Source organism: Coregonus clupeaformis, unplaced genomic scaffold (assembly GCF_020615455.1).
Source record: "Coregonus clupeaformis isolate EN_2021a unplaced genomic scaffold, ASM2061545v1 scaf0051, whole genome shotgun sequence".
In the NCBI taxonomy this organism is placed as follows: Eukaryota; Metazoa; Chordata; class Actinopteri; order Salmoniformes; family Salmonidae; genus Coregonus; species Coregonus clupeaformis.
In genome coordinates, this window is record NW_025533506.1 from 908,541 (window position 1) to 930,000 (window position 21,460).

The 21,460-nt window shown below is 48.8% G+C and overlaps 1 protein-coding gene across 7 annotated transcripts in view; it reads right to left on the reverse strand.

The window, feature by feature from the left end:
- Nucleotides 1-345: 345 nt before the first annotated feature.
- usp3 (ubiquitin specific peptidase 3) overlaps nt 346-21,460 on the reverse strand; it is a 93,996-nt gene continuing 72,881 nt past the window's right edge. For 4 of the 7 annotated variants that reach the window (XM_045212787.1, XM_045212789.1, XM_045212785.1 and 1 more), the window contains 5 exons: nt 21,294-21,400; nt 21,088-21,168; nt 11,591-11,841; nt 8,191-8,258; nt 346-933 (listed from right to left, as the gene is read on the reverse strand). In XM_045212787.1, the coding sequence (XP_045068722.1) occupies nt 759-933; nt 8,191-8,258; nt 11,591-11,841; nt 21,088-21,168; nt 21,294-21,400 (682 nt within the window). In that variant the 3' untranslated portion in view covers nt 346-758. Of the gene's footprint in view, nt 934-8,190; nt 8,259-11,590; nt 11,842-12,120; nt 12,266-21,087; nt 21,169-21,293; nt 21,401-21,460 lie in introns of those variants that run through there. The other 3 variants (XM_045212791.1, XM_045212786.1, XM_045212788.1) reach the window with 2 other exon arrangements.

Genomic DNA, 21,460 nt, shown 5'->3' on the forward strand with positions numbered 1-21,460 from the left:
CGGTCATGTCCACCACCGACACGGTCATGTCCACCACCGGGACACGGTCATGTCCACCACCGGGACACGGTCATGTCCACCACCGGGACACGGTCATGTCCACCACCGGGACACGGTCATGTCCACCAGCGGGACACGGTCATGTCCACCACCGGGACACGGTCATGTCCACCACCGGGACACGGTCATGTCCACCACCGGGACACGGTCATGTCCACCACCGGGACACGGTCATGTCCACCACCGGGACACGGTCATGTCCACCACCGGGACACGGTCATGTCCACCACCGGGACACGGTCGTGTCCACCACCGGACACGGTCGCGTCCACCACCGGACACGGTCATGTCCACCACCGGGACACGGTCATGTCCACCACCGGGACACGGTCATGTCCACCACCGGGACACGGTCATGTCCACCACCGGGACATGTCCACCTTCATGGAGGAATGTTACGTGAAGATAAACAAGGCAGAACATTCGGTTGTGGCCCAATGTGCACTACATAGGAAATAGGTTGCCATTTGGGACAAAGTAAAATCATACAGAACTCATCAAATATCAAGCAGCAATTTGGTTTTAAAGAAATTCTGATGAAATCAATGTCCCATACACAAAAATACTTCAATCATGGACTTAACATCAAACTCATATTGACGAAAGCTGCTTTAAAGACGTGATGCAGGCTGAGAGGAAGAGGTATGTTATCCTGGTGAAGACGAGGGAGGACTAGTCTGGGGTTTGGAGCAGTCAGGTTAAAGCCTGGTGTCAGTCTCAGGTGTAGTTTGGTCGGGTCTCTCTGTGTAGAACAGAATGTAAGCCTTGGCTTTAACCACCGTCTCCTCCTCAGTTAGTGTCACTGTGCTGTCGTTGAAGTGGTACCAGCGATCGTCCCGTCTGCCGTACGCTGTGTAATGTCCCGATCCAACCCTGCCAACACAATTAAACCATATTTGAATAAGGCACTAAATGGAAGAAAGCAGAGTGAAACGGGGACAGACCTACTAGTCAGAGTGAAACTCAGTGTCTCCTGAGTGGCGCAGTGGTCTAAGGCACTGCATTGCAGTGCTAGCTGTGCCACTAGAGATCCTGGTTCGAATCCAGGCTCTGTCGCAGCCGGCCGCGACCGGGAGACTCATGGGCGGCGCACAATTGGCCCAGCGTCGTCCAGGGTAGGGGAGGGAATGGCCGGCAGGGATGTAGCCCAGTTGATAGAGCATGGCGTTTGCAATGCCAGGGTTGTGGGTTCGATTCCCACGGGGGGCCAGTATAAAAAAATAATAATATATATAATAATATGTATTCACTAACTGTAAGTCGCTCTGGATAAGAGCGTCTGCTAAATGACTAAAATGTAAAATGTAGTCAGAGTGAAACGGGGACAGACCTACTAGTCCGAGTGAAACGGGGACAGACCTACTAGTCCGAGTGAAACGGGGACAGACCTACTAGTCCGAGTGAAACGGGGACAGACCTACTAGTCAGAGTGAAACGGGGACAGACCTACTAGTCAGAGTGAAACGGGGACAGACCTACTAGTCCGAGTGAAACGGGGACAGACCTACTAGGCAGAGTGAAACGGGGACAGACCTACTAGTCCGAGTGAAACGGGGACAGACCTACTAGTCCGAGTGAAACGGGACAGACCTACTAGTCAGAGTGAAACGGGGACAGACCTACTAGTCCGAGTGAAACGGGACAGACCTACTAGGCAGAGTGAAACGGGGACAGACCTACTAGTCCGAGTGAAACGGGGACAGACCTACTAGTCCGAGTGAAACGGGGACAGACCTACTAGGCAGAGTGAAACGGGGACAGACCTACTAGTCCGAGTGAAACGGGGACAGACCTACTAGTCCGAGTGAAACGGGGACAGACCTACTAGTCCGAGTGAAACGGGGACAGACCTACTAGTCCGAGTGAAACGGGGACAGACCTACTAGGCAGAGTGAAACGGGACAGACCTACTAGTCAGAGTGAAACGGGGACAGACCTACTAGTCAGAGTGAAACGGGGACAGACCTACTAGTCAGAGTGAAACGGGGACAGACCTACTAGTCCGAGTGAAACGGGACAGACCTACTAGTCCGAGGAACAGGAGGAGTGAAACGGGACAGACCTACTAGTCAGAGTGAAACGGGGACAGACCTACTAGTCCGAGTGAAACGGGGACAGACCTACTAGTCCGAGTGAAACGGGGACAGACCTACTAGTCCGAGTGAAACGGGGACAGACCTACTAGGCAGAGTGAAACGGGGACAGACCTACTAGGCAGAGTGAAACGGGGACAGACCTACTAGTCAGAGTGAAACGGGGACAGACCTACTAGTCAGAGTGAAACGGGAACAGACCTACTAGTCAGAGTGAAACGGGAACAGACCTACTAGTCCGAGTGAAACGGGGACAGACCTACTAGTCAGAGTGAAACGGGGACAGACCTACTAGTCAGAGTGAAACGGGAACAGACCTACTAGTCCGAGTGAAACGGGGACAGACCTACTAGTCAGAGTGAAACGGGAACAGACCTACTAGTCCGAGTGAAACGGGGACAGACCTACTAGTCAGAGTGAAACGGGAACAGACCTACTAGTCCGAGTGAAACGGGGACAGACCTACTAGTCCGAGTGAAACGGGGACAGACCTACTAGTCAGAGTGAAACGGGAACAGACCTACTAGTCAGAGTGAAACGGGGACAGACCTACTAGTCAGAGTGAAACGGGGACAGACCTACTAGTCAGAGTGAAACGGGAACAGACCTACTAGTCTGAGTGAAACGGGGACAGACCTACTAGTCAGAGTGAAACGGGGACAGACCTACTAGTCAGAGTGAAACGGGAACAGACCTACTAGTCCGAGTGAAACGGGACAGACCTACTAGTCAGAGTGAAACGGGAACAGACCTACTAGTCCGAGTGAAACGGGGACAGACCTACTAGTCAGAGTGAAACGGGAACAGACCTACTAGTCCGAGTGAAACGGGGACAGACCTACTAGTCAGAGTGAAACGGGGACAGACCTACTAGTCAGAGTGAAACGGGAACAGACCTACTAGTCCGAGTGAAACGGGGACAGACCTACTAGTCAGAGTGAAACGGGAACAGACCTACTAGTCCGAGTGAAACGGGGACAGACCTACTAGTCAGAGTGAAACGGGAACAGACCTACTAGTCCGAGTGAAACGGGAACAGACCTACTAGTCCGAGTGAAACGGGGACAGACCTACTAGTCAGAGTGAAACGGGGACAGACCTACTAGTCAGAGTGAAACGGGAACAGACCTACTAGTCCGAGTGAAACGGGACAGACCTACTAGTCAGAGTGAAACGGGGACAGACCTACTAGTCAGAGTGAAACGGGGACAGACCTACTAGTCCGAGTGAAAGGGAACAGACCTACTAGTCCGAGTGAAACGGGGACAGACCTACTAGTCAGAGTGAAACGGGGACAGACCTACTAGTCCGAGTGAAACGGGGACAGACCTACTAGTCCGAGTGAAACGGGACAGACCTACTAGTCCGAGTGAAACGGGACAGACCTACTAGTCAGAGTGAAACGGGGACAGACCTACTAGTCCGAGTGAAACGGGACAGACCTACTAGTCCGAGTGAAACGGGGACAGACCTACTAGTCCGAGTGAAACGGGGACAGACCTACTAGTCCGAGTGAAACGGGGACAGACCTACTAGTCAGAGTGAAACGGGGACAGACCTACTAGTCCGAGTGAAACAGGGACAGACCTACTAGTCCGAGTGAAACGGGGACAGACCTACTAGTCCGAGTGAAACGGGGACAGACCTACTAGTCCGAGTGAAACGGGACAGACCTACTAGTCAGAGTGAAACGGGGACAGACCTACTAGTCCGAGTGAAACGGGGGACAGACCTACTAGTCAGAGTGAAACGGGGACAGACCTACTAGTCAGAGTGAAACGGGGACAGACCTACTAGTCCGAGTGAAACGGGGACAGACCTACTAGGCAGAGTGAAACGGGGACAGACCTACTAGTCCGAGTGAAACGGGGACAGACCTACTAGTCCGAGTGAAACGGGGACAGACCTACTAGGCAGAGTGAAACGGGGACAGACCTACTAGTCAGAGTGAAACGGGGACAGACCTACTAGTCCGAGTGAAACGGGGACAGACCTACTAGTCCGAGTGAAACGGGGACAGACCTACTAGTCCGAGTGAAACGGGGACAGACCTACTAGGCAGAGTGAAACGGGGACAGACCTACTAGTCAGAGTGAAACGGGGACAGACCTACTAGTCAGAGTGAAACGGGGACAGACCTACTAGTCAGAGTGAAACGGGGACAGACCTACTAGTCCGAGTGAAACGGGGACAGACCTACTAGTCCGAGTGAAACCTACTAGGCAGAGTGAAACGGGGACAGACCTACTAGTCAGAGTGAAACGGGGACAGACCTACTAGTCCGAGTGAAACGGGGACAGACCTACTAGTCCGAGTGAAACGGGGACAGACCTACTAGTCCGAGTGAAACGGGGACAGACCTACTAGGCAGAGTGAAACGGGGACAGACCTACTAGGCAGAGTGAAACGGGGACAGACCTACTAGTCAGAGTGAAACGGGGACAGACCTACTAGTCAGAGTGAAACGGGAACAGACCTACTAGTCCGAGTGAAACGGGGACAGACCTACTAGTCAGAGTGAAACGGGGACAGACCTACTAGTCAGAGTGAAACGGGAACAGACCTACTAGTCAGAGTGAAACGGGAACAGACCTACTAGTCCGAGTGAAACGGGGACAGACCTACTAGTCAGAGTGAAACGGGAACAGACCTACTAGTCCGAGTGAAACGGGAACAGACCTACTAGTCCGAGTGAAACGGGGACAGACCTACTAGTCAGAGTGAAACGGGGACAGACCTACTAGTCAGAGTGAAACGGGAACAGACCTACTAGTCCGAGTGAAACGGGGACAGACCTACTAGTCAGAGTGAAACGGGAACAGACCTACTAGTCCGAGTGAAACGGGAACAGACCTACTAGTCCGAGTGAAACGGGGACAGACCTACTAGTCAGAGTGAAACGGGGACAGACCTACTAGTCAGAGTGAAACGGGGACAGACCTACTAGTCCGAGTGAAACGGGAACAGACCTACTAGTCAGAGTGAAACGGGGACAGACCTACTAGTCAGAGTGAAACGGGGACAGACCTACTAGTCCGAGTGAAACGGGGACAGACCTACTAGTCCGAGTGAAACGGGAACAGACCTACTAGTCCGAGTGAAACGGGGACAGACCTACTAGTCAGAGTGAAACGGGGACAGACCTACTAGTCCGAGTGAAACGGGGACAGACCTACTAGTCCGAGTGAAACGGGGACAGACCTACTAGTCAGAGTGAAACGGGGACAGACCTACTAGTCCGAGTGAAACGGGGACAGACCTACTAGTCCGAGTGAAACGGGGACAGACCTACTAGTCAGAGTGAAACGGGGACAGACCTACTAGTCCGAGTGAAACGGGGACAGACCTACTAGTCAGAGTGAAACGGGGACAGACCTACTAGTCCGAGTGAAACGGGGACAGACCTACTAGTCCGAGTGAAACGGGGACAGACCTACTAGTCAGAGTGAAACGGGGACAGACCTACTAGTCAGAGTGAAACGGGGACAGACCTACTAGTCCGAGTGAAACGGGACAGACCTACTAGTCCGAGTGAAACGGGGACAGACCTACTAGTCAGAGTGAAACGGGGACAGACCTACTAGTCAGAGTGAAACGGGACAGACCTACTAGGCAGAGTGAAACGGGGACAGACCTACTAGGCAGAGTGAAACGGGGACAGACCTACTAGGCAGAGTGAAACGGGGACAGACCTACTAGGCAGAGTGAAACGGGGACAGACCTACTAGGCAGAGTGAAACGGGGACAGACCTACTAGGCAGAGTGAAACGGGGACAGACCTACTAGTCAGAGTGAAACGGGGACAGACCTACTAGTCAGAGTGAAACGGGAACAGACCTACTAGTCAGAGTGAAACGGGGACAGACCTACTAGTCAGAGTGAAACGGGGACAGACCTACTAGTCAGAGTGAAACGGGAACAGACCTACTAGTCAGAGTGAAACGGGGACAGACCTACTAGTCAGAGTGAAACGGGAACAGACCTACTAGTCAGAGTGAAACGGGAACAGACCTACTAGTCAGAGTGAAACGGGAACAGACCTACTAGTCCGAGTGAAACGGGGACAGACCTACTAGTCAGAGTGAAACGGGAACAGACCTACTAGTCAGAGTGAAACGGGGACAGACCTACTAGTCCGAGTGAAACGGGGACAGACCTACTAGTCCGAGTGAAACGGGAACAGACCTACTAGTCAGAGTGAAACGGGGACAGACCTACTAGTCAGAGTGAAACGGGGACAGACCTACTAGTCAGAGTGAAACGGGGACAGACCTACTAGTCCGAGTGAAACGGGGACAGACCTACTAGTCAGAGTGAAACGGGGACAGACCTACTAGTCAGAGTGAAACGGGGACAGACCTACTAGTCCGAGTGAAACGGGGACAGACCTACTAGTCCGAGTGAAACGGGGACAGACCTACTAGTCCGAGTGAAACGGGGACAGACCTACTAGTCCGAGTGAAACGGGGACAGACCTACTAGTCAGAGTGAAACGGGGACAGACCTACTAGTCAGAGTGAAACGGGGACAGACCTACTAGTCAGAGTGAAACGGGGACAGACCTACTAGTCCGAGTGAAACGGGGACAGACCTACTAGTCCGAGTGAAACGGGGACAGACCTACTAGTCAGAGTGAAACGGGGACAGACCTACTAGTCCGAGTGAAACGGGGACAGACCTACTAGTCCGAGTGAAACGGGACAGACCTACTAGTCAGAGTGAAACGGGGACAGACCTACTAGTCCGAGTGAAACGGGGACAGACCTACTAGTCCGAGTGAAACGGGGACAGACCTACTAGTCCGAGTGAAACGGGGACAGACCTACTAGTCATGGAGGGGGGGTTGGTCACTAAAGTTACATATCGGGATATTCTTTTTTACAATATATCATATCGACAATATTGCAATATTATTTTGGCGCTAGTTGGCTGTACCTGCAACAAAACTGCAGTATTTGTCCTTTAAAGTTTGTTCTCCATCTTCTTTTTAAATAGGAAGCAAATGTGTTTACAGCACTTTTATTTCCATGACCGATCAAAACTCATTTTCTGATGGCTCTCGTCCCTCTGCAGCAGACATATGGTGAGCAATAAAAACATCGAAACGCAATAAAATCACAGTATCAAATCACAATGCTTATAAAATCGTGAGAATCGCAATACGTATCGGCATCTTAGTATCGTGATATCATCGTATCGTGAGGTCCCTGGCAATTCCCAGCCCTACGGACTACCTGGACTTAAATTGACTTTTTATTTAACCTTTATTTAACTAGGAAAGTCAGTTAAGAACACAATCTTATTTCCAATGACGGCCTACACCGGCCAAACCCGGACGACGCTGGGCCAATTGTGCGCCGCCCTATGGGACTCCCAATCACGGCCGGTTGTGATACAGCCTGGAATCGAACCAGGGGGTCTGTAGTGACGCCTCAAGCACTGAGATGCAGTGCCTTAGACCACCGCGCCACTCGGGAGACTTAAGTAAAGCTATGCTCATTTTCTGTTTCAAAACGTTTTGCCCTAATGAACATGACCCTGCTGGCTGCCTTCATGTAATTATCAGCTATTTAACCCTGTAACATTAACTGGGACTCGTTCAGTTGGCTCATCAGGCAGGCACAACAATGCAATACCACCACCTAGTGGCCAACTGGGTAAACTGAGTGGTGTACTTGAAAAACATTTTAGTCATTTAGCAGACGCTCTTATCCAGAGCGACTTACAGTTAGTGAGTGCATACATTTTTTCATACTGGCCCCCCGTGGGAATTGAACCCACAACCCTGGCGTTGCAAGCGCCATGCTCTACCAACTGAGGTACACGCGACATTGGCTGCATTTACACAGGCAGCCCAATTCTGATCCTTTTTTCACTAATTGGTCTTTTGACCAATTAGATAAGCACTGAAAATGAGCTGATGTGATTGGTCAAAATACTAATAAGTGGTCAAAAGATCAGAATTGGGCTGCCTGTGTGAACAGCCCTACAGTGACCCTACAATGACCTCCGGTTGCGAGAGTGTATCACTACTCACCCTGATCCATGATGAACCACCACAGCTGCCAGGTCATACAGCCAGCGGTCAGGCAACGTCTTCTCCTGCTGCTCAAACACAACAAAACACAATGTTTCTCCAGACATTCATCTAAAGCCTTGAGCCTTTGATATAAGGCTTTTGAGGCTCGTTTCCCAGACAAATTAAAATCACTTTCAATAGATTCCTAGGGTTTGGAATCTCACCCTCACATGTCCAGTCCTCTGAGATGGTACGTAGGGTCAGGGGTCATCTCTAGTACGTAACCCTCATGTCCAGTCCTCTGAGATGGTACGTAGGGTCAGGGGTCATCTCTAGTACGTAACCCTCATGTCCAGTCCTCTGAGATGGTACGTAGGGTCAGGGGTCATCTCTAGTAAGTAACCCTCATGTCCAGTCCTCTGAGATGGTACGTAGGGTCAGGGGTCATCTCTAGTACGTAACCCCTCATGTCCAGTCCTCTGAGATGGTACGTAGGGTCAGGGGTCATCTCTAGTACGTAACCCTCATGTCCAGTCCTCTGAGATGGTACGTAGGGTCAGGGGTCATCTCTAGTACGTAACCCTCATGTCCAGTCCTCTGAGATGGTACGTAGGGTCAGGGGTCATCTCTAGTACGTAACCCTCATGTCCAGTCCTCTGAGATGGTACGTAGGGTCAGGGGTCATCTCTAGTACGTAACCCTCATGTCCAGTCCTCTGAGATGGTACGTGGGGTCAGGGGTCATCTCTAGTACGTAACCCTCATGTCCAGTCCTCTGAGATGGTACGTAGGGTCAGGGGTCATCTCTAGTACGTAACCCTCATGTCCAGTCCTCTGAGATGGTACGTAGGGTCAGGGGTCATCTCTAGTACGTAACCCTCATGTCCAGTCCTCTGAGATGGTACGTAGGGTCAGGGGTCATCTCTAGTACGTAACCCTCATGTCCAGTCCTCTGAGATGGTACGTAGGGTCAGGGGTCATCTCTAGTACGCAACCCCTACATGTCCAGTCCTCTGAGATGGTACGTAGGGTCAGGGGTCATCTCTAGTACGTAACCCTCACATGTCCAGTCCTCTGAGATGGTACGTAGGGTCAGGGGTCATCTCTAGTACGTAACCCTCATGTCCAGTCCTCTGAGATGGTACGTAGGGTCAGGGGTCATCTCTAGTAAGTAACCCTCATGTCCAGTCCTCTGAGATGGTACGTAGGGTCAGGGGTCATCTCTAGTACGTAACCCTCATGTCCAGTCCTCTGAGATGGTACGTAGGGTCAGGGGTCATCTCTAGTACGTAACCCTCATGTCCAGTCCTCTGAGATGGTACGTAGGGTCAGGGGTCATCTCTAGTACGTAACCCCCACATGTCCAGTCCTCTGAGATGGTACGTAGGGTCAGGGGTCATCTCTAGTACGTAACCCTCATGTCCAGTCCTCTGAGATGGTACGTAGGGTCAGGGGTCATCTCTAGTACGTAACCCTCCACGGAGAGGGAACAACTCTACATAGGGTCAGGGGATTAGGGTTGAAGGCTTTGTCAGCAGCATAGTACCCTGCACCCCACTGCTGGCTTGCCTCTGAAGTTAAGTAGGGTCAGTCCTGGTCGGTCCCTGGATGGGAGAGCAGATGCTGCTGGAGGGTCAGTCCTGGTCGGTCCCTGGATGGGAGAGCAGATGCTGCTGGAGGGCCAGTCCTGGTCGGTCCCTGGATGGGAGAGCAGATGCTGCTGGAGGGTCAGTCCTGGTCGGTCCCTGGATGGGAGAGCAGATGCTGCTGGAGGGTCGAGTCCTGGTCGGTCCCTGGATGGGAGAGCAGATGCTGCTGGAGGGTCAGTCCTGGTCGGTCCCTGGATGGGAGAGCAGATGCTGCTGGAGGGTCAGTCCTGGTCGGTCCCTGGATGGGAGAGCAGATGCTGCTGGAGGGTCAGTCCTGGTCGGTCCCTGGATGGGAGAGCAGATGCTGCTGGAGGGTCAGTCCTGGTCGGTCCCTGGATGGGAGACCAGATGCTGCTGGAGGGTCAGTCCTGGTCGGTCCCTGGATGGGAGAGCAGATGCTGCTGGAGGGCCAGTCCTGGTCGGTCCCTGGATGGGAGAGCAGATGCTGCTGGAGGGCCAGTCCTGGTCGGTCCCTGGATGGGAGACCAGATGCTGCTGGAGGGCCAGTAGGAGGCACCCTTTCCTCTGCTGTAATTATATATATATATATATATATTTTTTTATATCCCAATGCCCCAGGGCAGTGATCGGGGACATTGCCCTGTGTAGGGTCCCGTCTTTCGGATGGGATGTTAAACGGGTGTCCTGACTCTCTATGGTCACTAAAGATCCCATGGCACTTATCGTAAGAGTAGGGGTGTTAACCCTGGTGTCCTGGCTAAATTCCCAATCTGGCCCTCATATCATCATGGCCACCTAATCATCCCCAGCTTCCAATTGGCTCAACAAAAATAAAAACGCAAAGTGTTGGTTCCATGTTTTATCAGCTGAAATAAAAGATCCCAGAAATTTTCCATATTCACAAAAAGCTTATTTCTCAATTGTGTGCACAAATGTGTTTAAATCCCTGTTAGTGAGCATTTCTCCTTTGCCAAGATAATCCATCCACCTGACAGGTGTGGCATATCAAGAAGCTGATTAAACAGCATGATCATTACACAGGTGCACCTTGTGTTGAGGACAATAAAAGGCCACTCAAATGTGCAGTTTTGTCCCACAACACAATGCCACAGATGTCTCAAGTTTTGAGGGAGAGTGCAATTGGCATGCTGACTGCAGGAATGTCCACAAGAGCTGTTGCCAGAGAACTGAATGTTCATTTCTCTACCATAAGCCGCCTCCCAACGTTGCTCCAACGACATTTTAGACAATTTTGCAGAAAGTCAACTCCATGTGAAGGAGATGTGTCGAGTTTTCTAATCCACGGCCCGACTAAAAAAATTAAAAAGGTATCTGTGACCAACATATGCATATCTGTAATTCCCAGTCATGTGAAATCCATAGATTAGGGCCTAATGAATTTATTTCAATTGACTGATTTCCTTCTATGAACTGTAACTCAGTACAATCGTAGAAATTGTTGCATTTTGCGTTTATATTTTTGTTCAGTAGAAGTAACATAATAACTACATCCGTCAGTTTAAGCTACAGATATGTTTTTTTGCATCTGCGGAAGGTGTTCGCCGTTTTTTTCAAGTGTCACGGAACTCGTCTGAAGGTAAAAATTTTTATGGAAGTATGAAGGTAGTTTGTAGCAACAAAAATAAGGGGTTAAATAGCTTCTCTTGTATCTCAACTATAGATACAGACAAAACCTTAGACACAGTAATACATTATTTTGATACATAAAGGGGTCCTAAAATTCTAAATCAAACTGCTCCTTGGTATGACCATTTAAAATAAATTCCATATGTTAGGTTTAAGGGTCACCTTAGGTTTAAGGGTCACCTGTAGTAAGTACCCCCTCATGTCCAGGCCCCGTAGAGGGAACTCTACATAGGTGGTTACTTTGTTCCTGAGGTTGGACGTCCAGTGGAACCTCTTCAGGTGCAGACACAACACCTTGGGCAGCTTCCGGACCCAGAACTTCTTGGTGGATTTCTGTCTCTTCTCACACCTGGGGCACATATAGAGCTCGCTCTGGACCAACTCCTCCAGGTCAGTGAAGCTACACAGGCAGTCTGATGAAGAGAGATGGAAACCAAACCTAAACTCAACCAGAAAGGATTCAAACCCCTTGACTTTCTCCACATTTTGTTACAGCCTGAATGTAAATGGATAAAGATGAGACTGTTTCACTGGCCCACGTCAACATGGAATTAGGTTTTTAGAAATGTTTACAAATTAATTAAAAATGAAAAGCTGAAATGTCTTCAGTCAATAAGTATTCAACCCCTTTGTTATGACAAGCCTAAATAAGTTCAGGAGTATAAATGTGCTTAACAAGTCACATAATAAGTTGCATGGATTCACTCTGTGTGCAATAATAGTGTTTAACATGATTTTTGAATGACTACCTCATCTCTGTACCCCACAGATACAATTATCAGTAAGGTCCCTCAGACGAGCAGTCAATTTCAAAACAGATTCAACCACAAAGGGCACCTATTGGTAGATGGGTAAAAACAAAAAAAAGCAGACAATGAACTACACTTTGGATGGTGTATCAATACACCCAGTCACTACAAAGATACAGGCCTCCTTCCTAACTCAGTTGCCGGAGAGGAAGGAAACTGCTCAGGGATTTCACCATGAGGCCAATAGTGACTTTAAACCAGTTACAGAGTTTAATGGCTGTGAAAGGAGAAAATTGAGGCTGGATCAACAACATTGTAGTTACTCCACAATACTAACCCAATTGACAGAGTGAAAAGAAGGAAGCCTGTACAGAATAAAAAATATTCCAAAACATGCATCCTGTTTGCAAAAAGGCACTAAAGTAATACTGCAAAAAATGTGGCAAAGAAATTAACTTTATGTACTGAATAAAAAGAGTTATGTTTAGGGCAAATCCAACAACATCACTGAGTACCACTCTTCATATTTTGAAGTGTGGTGGTGGCTGCATCATGTTATGGGTATGCTTGTCATCGGCATGGACTAGGAAGTTTTCTAGGATAAAAATAAATGGAATAGAACTAAGCAAAGGCAAAGTCCTAGAGGAAAACCTGGTTCAGTCTGCTTTCCAAAAGACACCGGGAGGCAAATTCACCTTTCAGCAGGACAAGAACCTAAAACACAAGTCCAAATATACACTGGAGTTGCTTACCAAGACTACATTAAATGTTCCCGAGTGGCGTAGTTGCAGTTTAGACTTAAAATCGGCTTGAAAATCTACAGCAAGACTTGAAAATGGCTGTCTAGCAATGATCAACAACCAACTTGACAGAGCTTGAAGAATTCATTAAAGAATAATGTGCAAATATTGTACAATCCAGGTGTGCAAAGCTTTTACCCAGAAAGACTCACAGCTGTAATCGCTGCCAAAGGTGATTCTAACACGTATTGACTAAGGAGTGTGAATACTTATGTAAATGAGTTATTTATGCATTTGATTTTTTTTAAACATGTTTTAAAAACCATCTTTTCACTGTCGTTATGAGGTCTGTAGATGGGTGAGATAACAAAACAAAAGGTGAACAAGTCAAGGGATCACTGTAGCTGTTACATACAAACCCTTTACTAAGAGATATACAAAACCAGTCAAAAGTATGGACACACCTACCCATTCAAGGGTTTTTAATTATTTTTTACTATTTTCTACATTGTAGAATAAATGTGAAGGCATCAAAACTATGAAATAACACATATGGAATCATGTATTAACCAATAAAGTGTTACATCTAAATATATTTTATATTTGAGGTTCTTCAAAATAGCCACCCTTGATGACAGCTTTGCACACTCTTGGCATTCTCTCAACCAGCTTCACCTGGAATGCTTTTCCAACAGTCTTGAACTCACCTAGTAAGGTGCAGGTAGGGAGCTCCAACTCTACAGTAGAACTCACCTAGTAAGGTACAGGTAGGGAGCTCCAACTCTACAGTAGAACTCACCTAGTAAGGTACAGGTAGGGAGCTCCAACTCTACAGTAGAACTCACCTAGTAAGGTGCAGGTAGGGGAGCTCCAACTCTACAGTAGAACTCACCTAGTAAGGTACAGGTAGGGAGCTCCAACACTACAGTAGAACTCACCTAGTAAGGTGCAGGTAGGGAGCTCCAACTCTACAGTAGAACTCACCTAGTAAGGTACAGGTAGGGAGCTCCAACACTACAGTAGAACTCACCTAGTAAGGTACAGGTAGGGAGCTCCAACTCTACAGTAGAACTCACCTAGTAAGGTGCAGGTAGGGAGCTCCAACTCTACAGTAGAATTCACCTAGTAAGGTACAGGTAGGGAGCTCCAACTCTACAGTAGAACTCACCTAGTAAGGTGCAGGTAGGGAGCTCCAACTCTACAGTAGAACTCACCTAGTAAGGTACAGGTAGGGAGCTCAAACTCTACAGTAGAACTCACCTAGTAAGGTACAGGTAGGGAGCTCCAACACTACAGTAGAACTCACCTAGTAAGGTGCAGGTAGGGAGCTCCAACTCTACAGTAGAACTCACCTAGTAAGGTAGGGAGCTCCAACTCTACAGTAGAACTCACCTAGTAAGGTACAGGTAGGGAGCTCCAACTCTACAGTAGAACTCACCTAGTAAGGTGCAGGTAGGGAGCTCCAACACTACAGTAGAACTCACCTAGTAAGGTACAGGTAGGGAGCTCCAACTCTACAGTAGAACTCACCTAGTAAGGTACAGGTAGGGAGCTCCAACACTACAGTAGAACTCACCTAGTAAGGTACAGGTAGGGAGCTCCAACTCTACAGTAGAACTCACCTAGTAAGGTACAGGTAGGGAGCTCCAACTCTACAGTAGAACTCACCTAGTAAGGTACAGGTAGGGAGCTCCAACTCTATTAGAACTCACCTAGTAAGGTACAGGTAGGGGAGCTCCAACTCTACAGTAGAACTCACCTAGTAAGGTACAGGTAGGGAGCTCCAACTCTACAGTAGAACTCACCTAGTAAGGTACAGGTAGGGAGCTCCAACTCTACAGTAGAACTCACCTAGTAAGGTACAGGTAGGGAGCTCCAACTCTACAGTAGAACTCACCTAGTAAGGTGCAGGTAGGGAGCTCCAACTCTACAGTAGAACTCACCTAGTAAGGTGCAGGTAGGGAGCTCCAACACTACAGTAGAACTCACCTAGTAAGGTACAGGTAGGGAGCTCCAACTCTACAGTAGAACTCACCTAGTAAGGTGCAGGTAGGGAGCTCCATCTCTATTATAACTCACCTAGTAAGGTACAGGTAGGGAGCTCCAACTCTACAGTAGAACTCACCTAGTAAGGTGCAGGTAGGGAGCTCCAACTCTATTAGAACTCACCTAGTAAGGTGCAGGTAGGGAGCTCCAACTCTACAGTAGAACTCACCTAGTAAGGTACAGGTAGGGAGCTCCAACACTACAGTAGAACTCACCTAGTAAGGTGCAGGTAGGGAGCTCCAACTCTACAGTAGAACTCACCTAGTAAGGTACAGGTAGGGAGCTCCAACTCTACAGTAGAACTCACCTAGTAAGGTACAGGTAGGGAGCTCCAACTCTACAGTAGAACTCACCTAGTAAGGTACAGGTAGGGAGCTCCAACTCTACAGTAGAACTCACCTAGTAAGGTGCAGGTAGGGAGCTCCAACACTACAATAGAACTCACCTAGTAAGGTACAGGTAGGGAGCTCCAACTCTACAGTAGAACTCACCTAGTAAGGTACAGGTAGGGAGCTCCAACTCTACAGTAGAACTCACCTAGTAAGGTACAGGTAGGGAGCTCCAACTCTACAGTAGAACTCACCTAGTAAGGTACAGGTAGGGAGCTCCAACTCTACAGTAGAACTCACCTAGTAAGGTACAGGTAGGGAGCTCCAACTCTACAGTAGAACTCACCTAGTAAGGTACAGGTAGGGAGCTCCAACTCTACAGTAGAACTCACCTAGTAAGGTGCAGGTAGGGAGCTCCAACACTACAGTAGAACTCACCTAGTAAGGTACAGGTAGGGAGCTCCAACTCTACAGTAGAACTCACCTAGTAAGGTACAGGTAGGGAGCTCCAACACTACAGTAGAACTCACCTAGTAAGGTACAGGTAGGGAGCTCCAACACTACAGTAGAACTCACCTAGTAAGGTGCAGGTAGGGAGCTCCAACTCTACAGTAGAACTCACCTAGTAAGGTGCAGGTAGGGAGCTCCAACTCTACAGTAGAATTCACCTAGTAAGGTACAGGTAGGGAGCTCCAACTCTACAGTAGAACTCACCTAGTAAGGTGCAGGTAGGGAGCTCCAACTCTACAGTAGAACTCACCTAGTAAGGTACAGGTAGGGAGCTCCAACTCTACAGTAGAACTCACCTAGTAAGGTACAGGTAGGGAGCTCCAACACTACAGTAGAACTCACCTAGTAAGGTGCAGGTAGGGAGCTCCAACTCTACAGTAGAACTCACCTAGTAAGGTAGGGAGCTCCAACTCTACAGTAGAACTCACTTAGTAAGGTACAGGTAGGGAGCTCCAACTCTACAGTAGAACTCACCTAGTAAGGTGCAGGTAGGGAGCTCCAACACTACAGTAGAACTCACCTAGTAAGGTACAGGTAGGGAGCTCCAACTCTACAGTAGAACTCACCTAGTAAGGTACAGGTAGGGAGCTCCAACACTACAGTAGAACTCACCTAGTAAGGTACAGGTAGGGAGCTCCAACTCTACAGTAGAACTCACCTAGTAAGGTACAGGTAGGGAGCTCCAACTCTACAGTAGAACTCACCTAGTAAGGTACAGGTAGGGAGCTCCAACTCTATTAGAACTCACCTAGTAAGGTACAGGTAGGGAGCTCCAACTCTACAGTAGAACTCACCTAGTAAGGTACAGGTAGGGAGCTCCAACTCTACAGTAGAACTCACCTAGTAAGGTACAGGTAGGGAGCTCCAACTCTACAGTAGAACTCACCTAGTAAGGTACAGGTAGGGAGCTCCAACTCTACAGTAGAACTCACCTAGTAAGGTGCAGGTAGGGAGCTCCAACTCTACAGTAGAACTCACCTAGTAAGGTGCAGGTAGGGAGCTCCAACACTACAGTAGAACTCACCTAGTAAGGTACAGGTAGGGAGCTCCAACTCTACAGTAGAACTCACCTAGTAAGGTACAGGTAGGGAGCTCCAACTCTACAGTAGAACTCACCTAGTAAGGTGCAGGTAGGGAGCTCCATCTCTATTATAACTCACCTAGTAAGGTACAGGTAGGGAGCTCCAACTCTACAGTAGAACTCACCTAGTAAGGTGCAGGTAGGGAGCTCCAACTCTATTAGAACTCACCTAGTAAGGTGCAGGTAGGGAGCTCCAACTCTACAGTAGAACTCACCTAGTAAGGTACAGGCAGGGAGCTCCAACACTACAGTAGAACTCACCTAGTAAGGTGCAGGTAGGGAGCTCCAACTCTACAGTAGAACTCACCTAGTAAGGTACAGGTAGGGAGCTCCAACTCTACAGTAGAACTCACCTAGTAAGGTACAGGTAGGGAGCTCCAACTCTACAGTAGAACTCACCTAGTAAGGTACAGGTAGGGAGCTCCAACTCTACAGTAGAACTCACCTAGTAAGGTGCAGGTAGGGAGCTCCAACACTACAATAGAACTCACCTAGTAAGGTACAGGTAGGGAGCTCCAACTCTACAGTAGAACTCACCTAGTAAGGTACAGGTAGGGAGCTCCAACTCTACAGTAGAACTCACCTAGTAAGGTACAGGTAGGGAGCTCCAACTCTACAGTAGAACTCACCTAGTAAGGTACAGGTAGGGAGCTCCAACTCTACAGTAGAACTCACCTAGTAAGGTACAGGTAGGGAGCTCCAACTCTACAGTAGAACTCACCTAGTAAGGTACAGGTAGGGAGCTCCAACTCTACAGTAGAACTCACCTAGTAAGGTGCAGGTAGGGAGCTCCAACACTACAGTAGAACTCACCTAGTAAGGTACAGGTAGGGGAGCTCCAACTCTACAGTAGAACTCACCTAGTAAGGTACAGGTAGGGAGCTCCAACACTACAGTAGAACTCACCTAGTAAGGTACAGGTAGGGAGCTCCAACACTACAGTAGAACTCACCTAGTAAGGTGCAGGTAGGGAGCTCCAACTCTACAGTAGAACTCACCTAGTAAGGTACAGGTAGGGAGCTCCAACTCTACAGTAGAACTCACCTAGTAAGGTGCAGGTAGGGAGCTCCAACTCTACAGTAGAACTCACCTAGTAAGGTACAGGTAGGGAGCTCCAACACTACAGTAGAACTCACCTAGTAAGGTGCAGGTAGGGAGCTCCAACACTACAGTAGAACTCACCTAGTAAGGTGCAGGTAGGGAGCTCCAACTCTACAGTAGAACTCACCTAGTAAGGTACAGGTAGGGAGCTCCAACTCTACAGTAGAACTCACCTAGTAAGGTGCAGGTAGGGAGCTCCAACTCTACAGTAGAACTCACCTAGTAAGGTGCAGGTAGGGAGTTCCAACTCTACAGTAGAACTCACCTAGTAAGGTAGGGAGCTCCAACACTACAGTAGAACTCACCTAGTAAGGTGCAGGTAGGGAGCTCCAACTCTACAGTAGAACTCACCTAGTAAGGTAGGGAGCTCCAACACTACAGTAGAACTCACCTAGTAAGGTGCAGGTAGGGAGCTCCAACACTACAGTAGAACTCACCTAGTAAGGTGCAGGTAGGGAGCTCCAACTCTACAGTAGAACTCACCTAGTAAGGTACAGGTAGGGAGCTCCAACTCTACAGTAGAACTCACCTAGTAAGGTGCAGGTAGGGAGCTCCAACTCTACAGTAGAACTCACCTAGTAAGGTGCAGGTAGGGAGCTCCAACTCTACAGTAGAACTCACCTAGTAAGGTGCAGGTAGGGAGCTCCAACTCTACAGTAGAACTCACCTAGTAAGGTGCAGGTAGGGAGCTCCAACTCTACAGTAGAACTCACCTAGTTAGGTGCAGGTAGGGAGCTCCAACACTACAGTAGAACTCACCTAGTAAGGTACAGGTAGGGAGCTCCAACACTACAGTAGAACTCACCTAGTAAGGTACAGGTAGGGAGCTCCAACACTACAGTAGAACTCACCTAGTAAGGTGCAGGTAGGGAGCTCCAACTCTACAGTAGAACTCACCTAGTAAGGTGCAGGTAGGGAGCTCCAACACTACAGTAGAACTCACCTAGTAAGGTACAGGTAGGGAGCTCCAACACTACAGTAGAACTCACCTAGTAAGGTGCAGGTAGGGAGCTCCAACTCTACAGTAGAACTCACCTAGTAAGGTAGGGAGCTCCAACTCTACAGTAGAACTCACCTAGTAAGGTGCAGGTAGGGAGCTCCAACTCTACAGTAGAACTCACCTAGTAAGGTGCAGGTAGGGAGCTCCAACTCTACAGTAGAACTCACCTAGTAAGGTGCAGGTAGGGAGCTCCAACTCTACAGTAGAACTCACCTAGTAAGGTACAGGTAGGGAGCTCCAACTCTACAGTAGAACTCACCTAGTAAGGTACAGGTAGGGAGCTCCAACTCTACAGTAGAACTCACCTAGTAAGGTGCAGGTAGGGAGCTCCAACACTACAGTAGAACTCACCTAGTAAGGTAGGGAGCTCCAACACTACAGTAGAACTCACCTAGTAAGGTGCAGGTAGGGAGCTCCAACTCTACAGTAGAACTCACCTAGTAAGGTAGGGAGCTCCAACACTACAGTAGAACTCACCTAGTAAGGTGCAGGTAGGGAGCTCCAACTCTACAGTAGAATTCACCTAGTAAGGTACAGGTAGGGAGCTCCAACTCTACAGTAGAACTCACCTAGTAAGGTGCAGGTAGGGAGCTCCAACTCTACAGTAGAACTCACCTAGTAAGGTGCAGGTAGGGAGCTCCAACTCTACAGTAGAATTCACCTAGTAAGGTACAGGTAGGGAGCTCCAACTCTACAGTAGAACTCACCTAGTAAGGTGCAGGTAGGGAGCTCCAACTCTACAGTAGAACTCACCTAGTAAGGTGCAGGTAGGGAGCTCCAACTCTACAGTAGAACTCACCTAGTAAGGTGCAGGTAGGGAGCTCCAACTCTACAGTAGAACTCACCTAGTAAGGTAGGGAGCTCCAACACTACAGTAGAACTCACCTAGTAAGGTACAGGTAGGGAGCTCCAACACTGCAGTAGAACTCACCTAGTAAGGTGCAGGTAGGGAGCTCCAACTCTACAGTAGAACTCACCTAGTAAGGTACAGGTAGGGAGCTCCAACTCTACAGTAGAACTCACCTAGTAAGGTACAGGTAGGGAGCTCCAACTCTACAGTAGAACTCACCTAGTAAGGTGCAGGTAGGGAGCTCCAACTCTACAGTAGAACTCACCTAGTAAGGTACAGGTAGGGAGCTCCAACTCTACAGTAGAACTCACCTAGTAAGGTGCAGGTAGGGAGCTCCAACTCTACAGTAGAACTCACCTAGTAAGGTGCAGGTAGGGAGCTCCAACTCTACAGTAGAACTCACCTAGTAAGGTGCAGGTAGGGAGCTCCAACACTACAGTAGAACTCACCTAGTAAGGTACAGGTAGGGAGCTCCAACACTGCAGTAGAACTCACCTAGTAAGGTGCAGGTAGGGAGCTCCAACACTACAGTAGAACTCACCTAGTAAGGTGCAGGTAGGGAGCTCCAACTCTACAGTAGAACTCACCTAGTAAGGTGCAGGTAGGGAGCTCCAACTCTACAGTAGAACTCACCTAGTAAGGTGCAGGTAGGGAGCTCCAACTCTACAGTAGAACTCACCTAGTAAGGTGCAGGTAGGGAGCTCCAACACTACAGTAGAACTCACCTAGTAAGGTAGGGAGCTCCAACACTACAGTAGAACTCACCTAGTAAGGTAGGGAGCTCCAACTCTACAGTAGAACTCACCTAGTAAGGTGCAGGTAGGGAGCTCCAACTCTACAGTAGAACTCACCTAGTAAGGTACAGGTAGGGAGCTCCAACACTACAGTAGAACTCACCTAGTAAGGTGCAGGTAGGGAGCTCCAACACTACAGTAGAAATCACCTAGTAAGGTGCAGGTAGGGAGCTCCAACACTACAGTAGAACTCACCTAGTAAGGTACAGGTAGGGAGCTCCAACACTACAGTAGAACTCACCTAGTAAGGTGCAGGTAGGGAGCTCCAACTCTACAGTAGAACTCACCTAGTAAGGTAGGGAGCTCCAACACTACAGTAGAACTCACCTAGTAAGGTAGGGAGCTCCAACACTACAGTAGAACTCACCTAGTAAGGTACAGGTAGGGAGCTCCAACACTACAGTAGAACTCACCTAGTAAGGTACAGGTAGGGAGCTCCAACTCTACAGTAGAACTCACCTAGTAAGGTGCAGGTAGGGCCAGGCTCTTGGTCCTTGGTTCTCTTCTGTCTGAACTGACTGGGAATATCCAAGGACAGATCTGAAGGGCAGGGGACATTTGTGGGAAAAAAATACATTTAGAATTTTCTGTTTACTTCCTGATTTGACTGAATTGAAATGGAATTGACCGAGGCCATGGGTGAACTGACAGTGGACGTGACTTACCAAGGAAAGGGTCAAACTTTATAGACTCAGTCCCACAGATCAGGCAGTTGACTTCATTCTGCAGAACACCACCAAATATAGACGTGACCACAGTAGAACTGCCTTTCCTGAAAAGACACCAACATAGTACACTTCAGATCTGGAGGGCAGGGGACATAGTACACTTC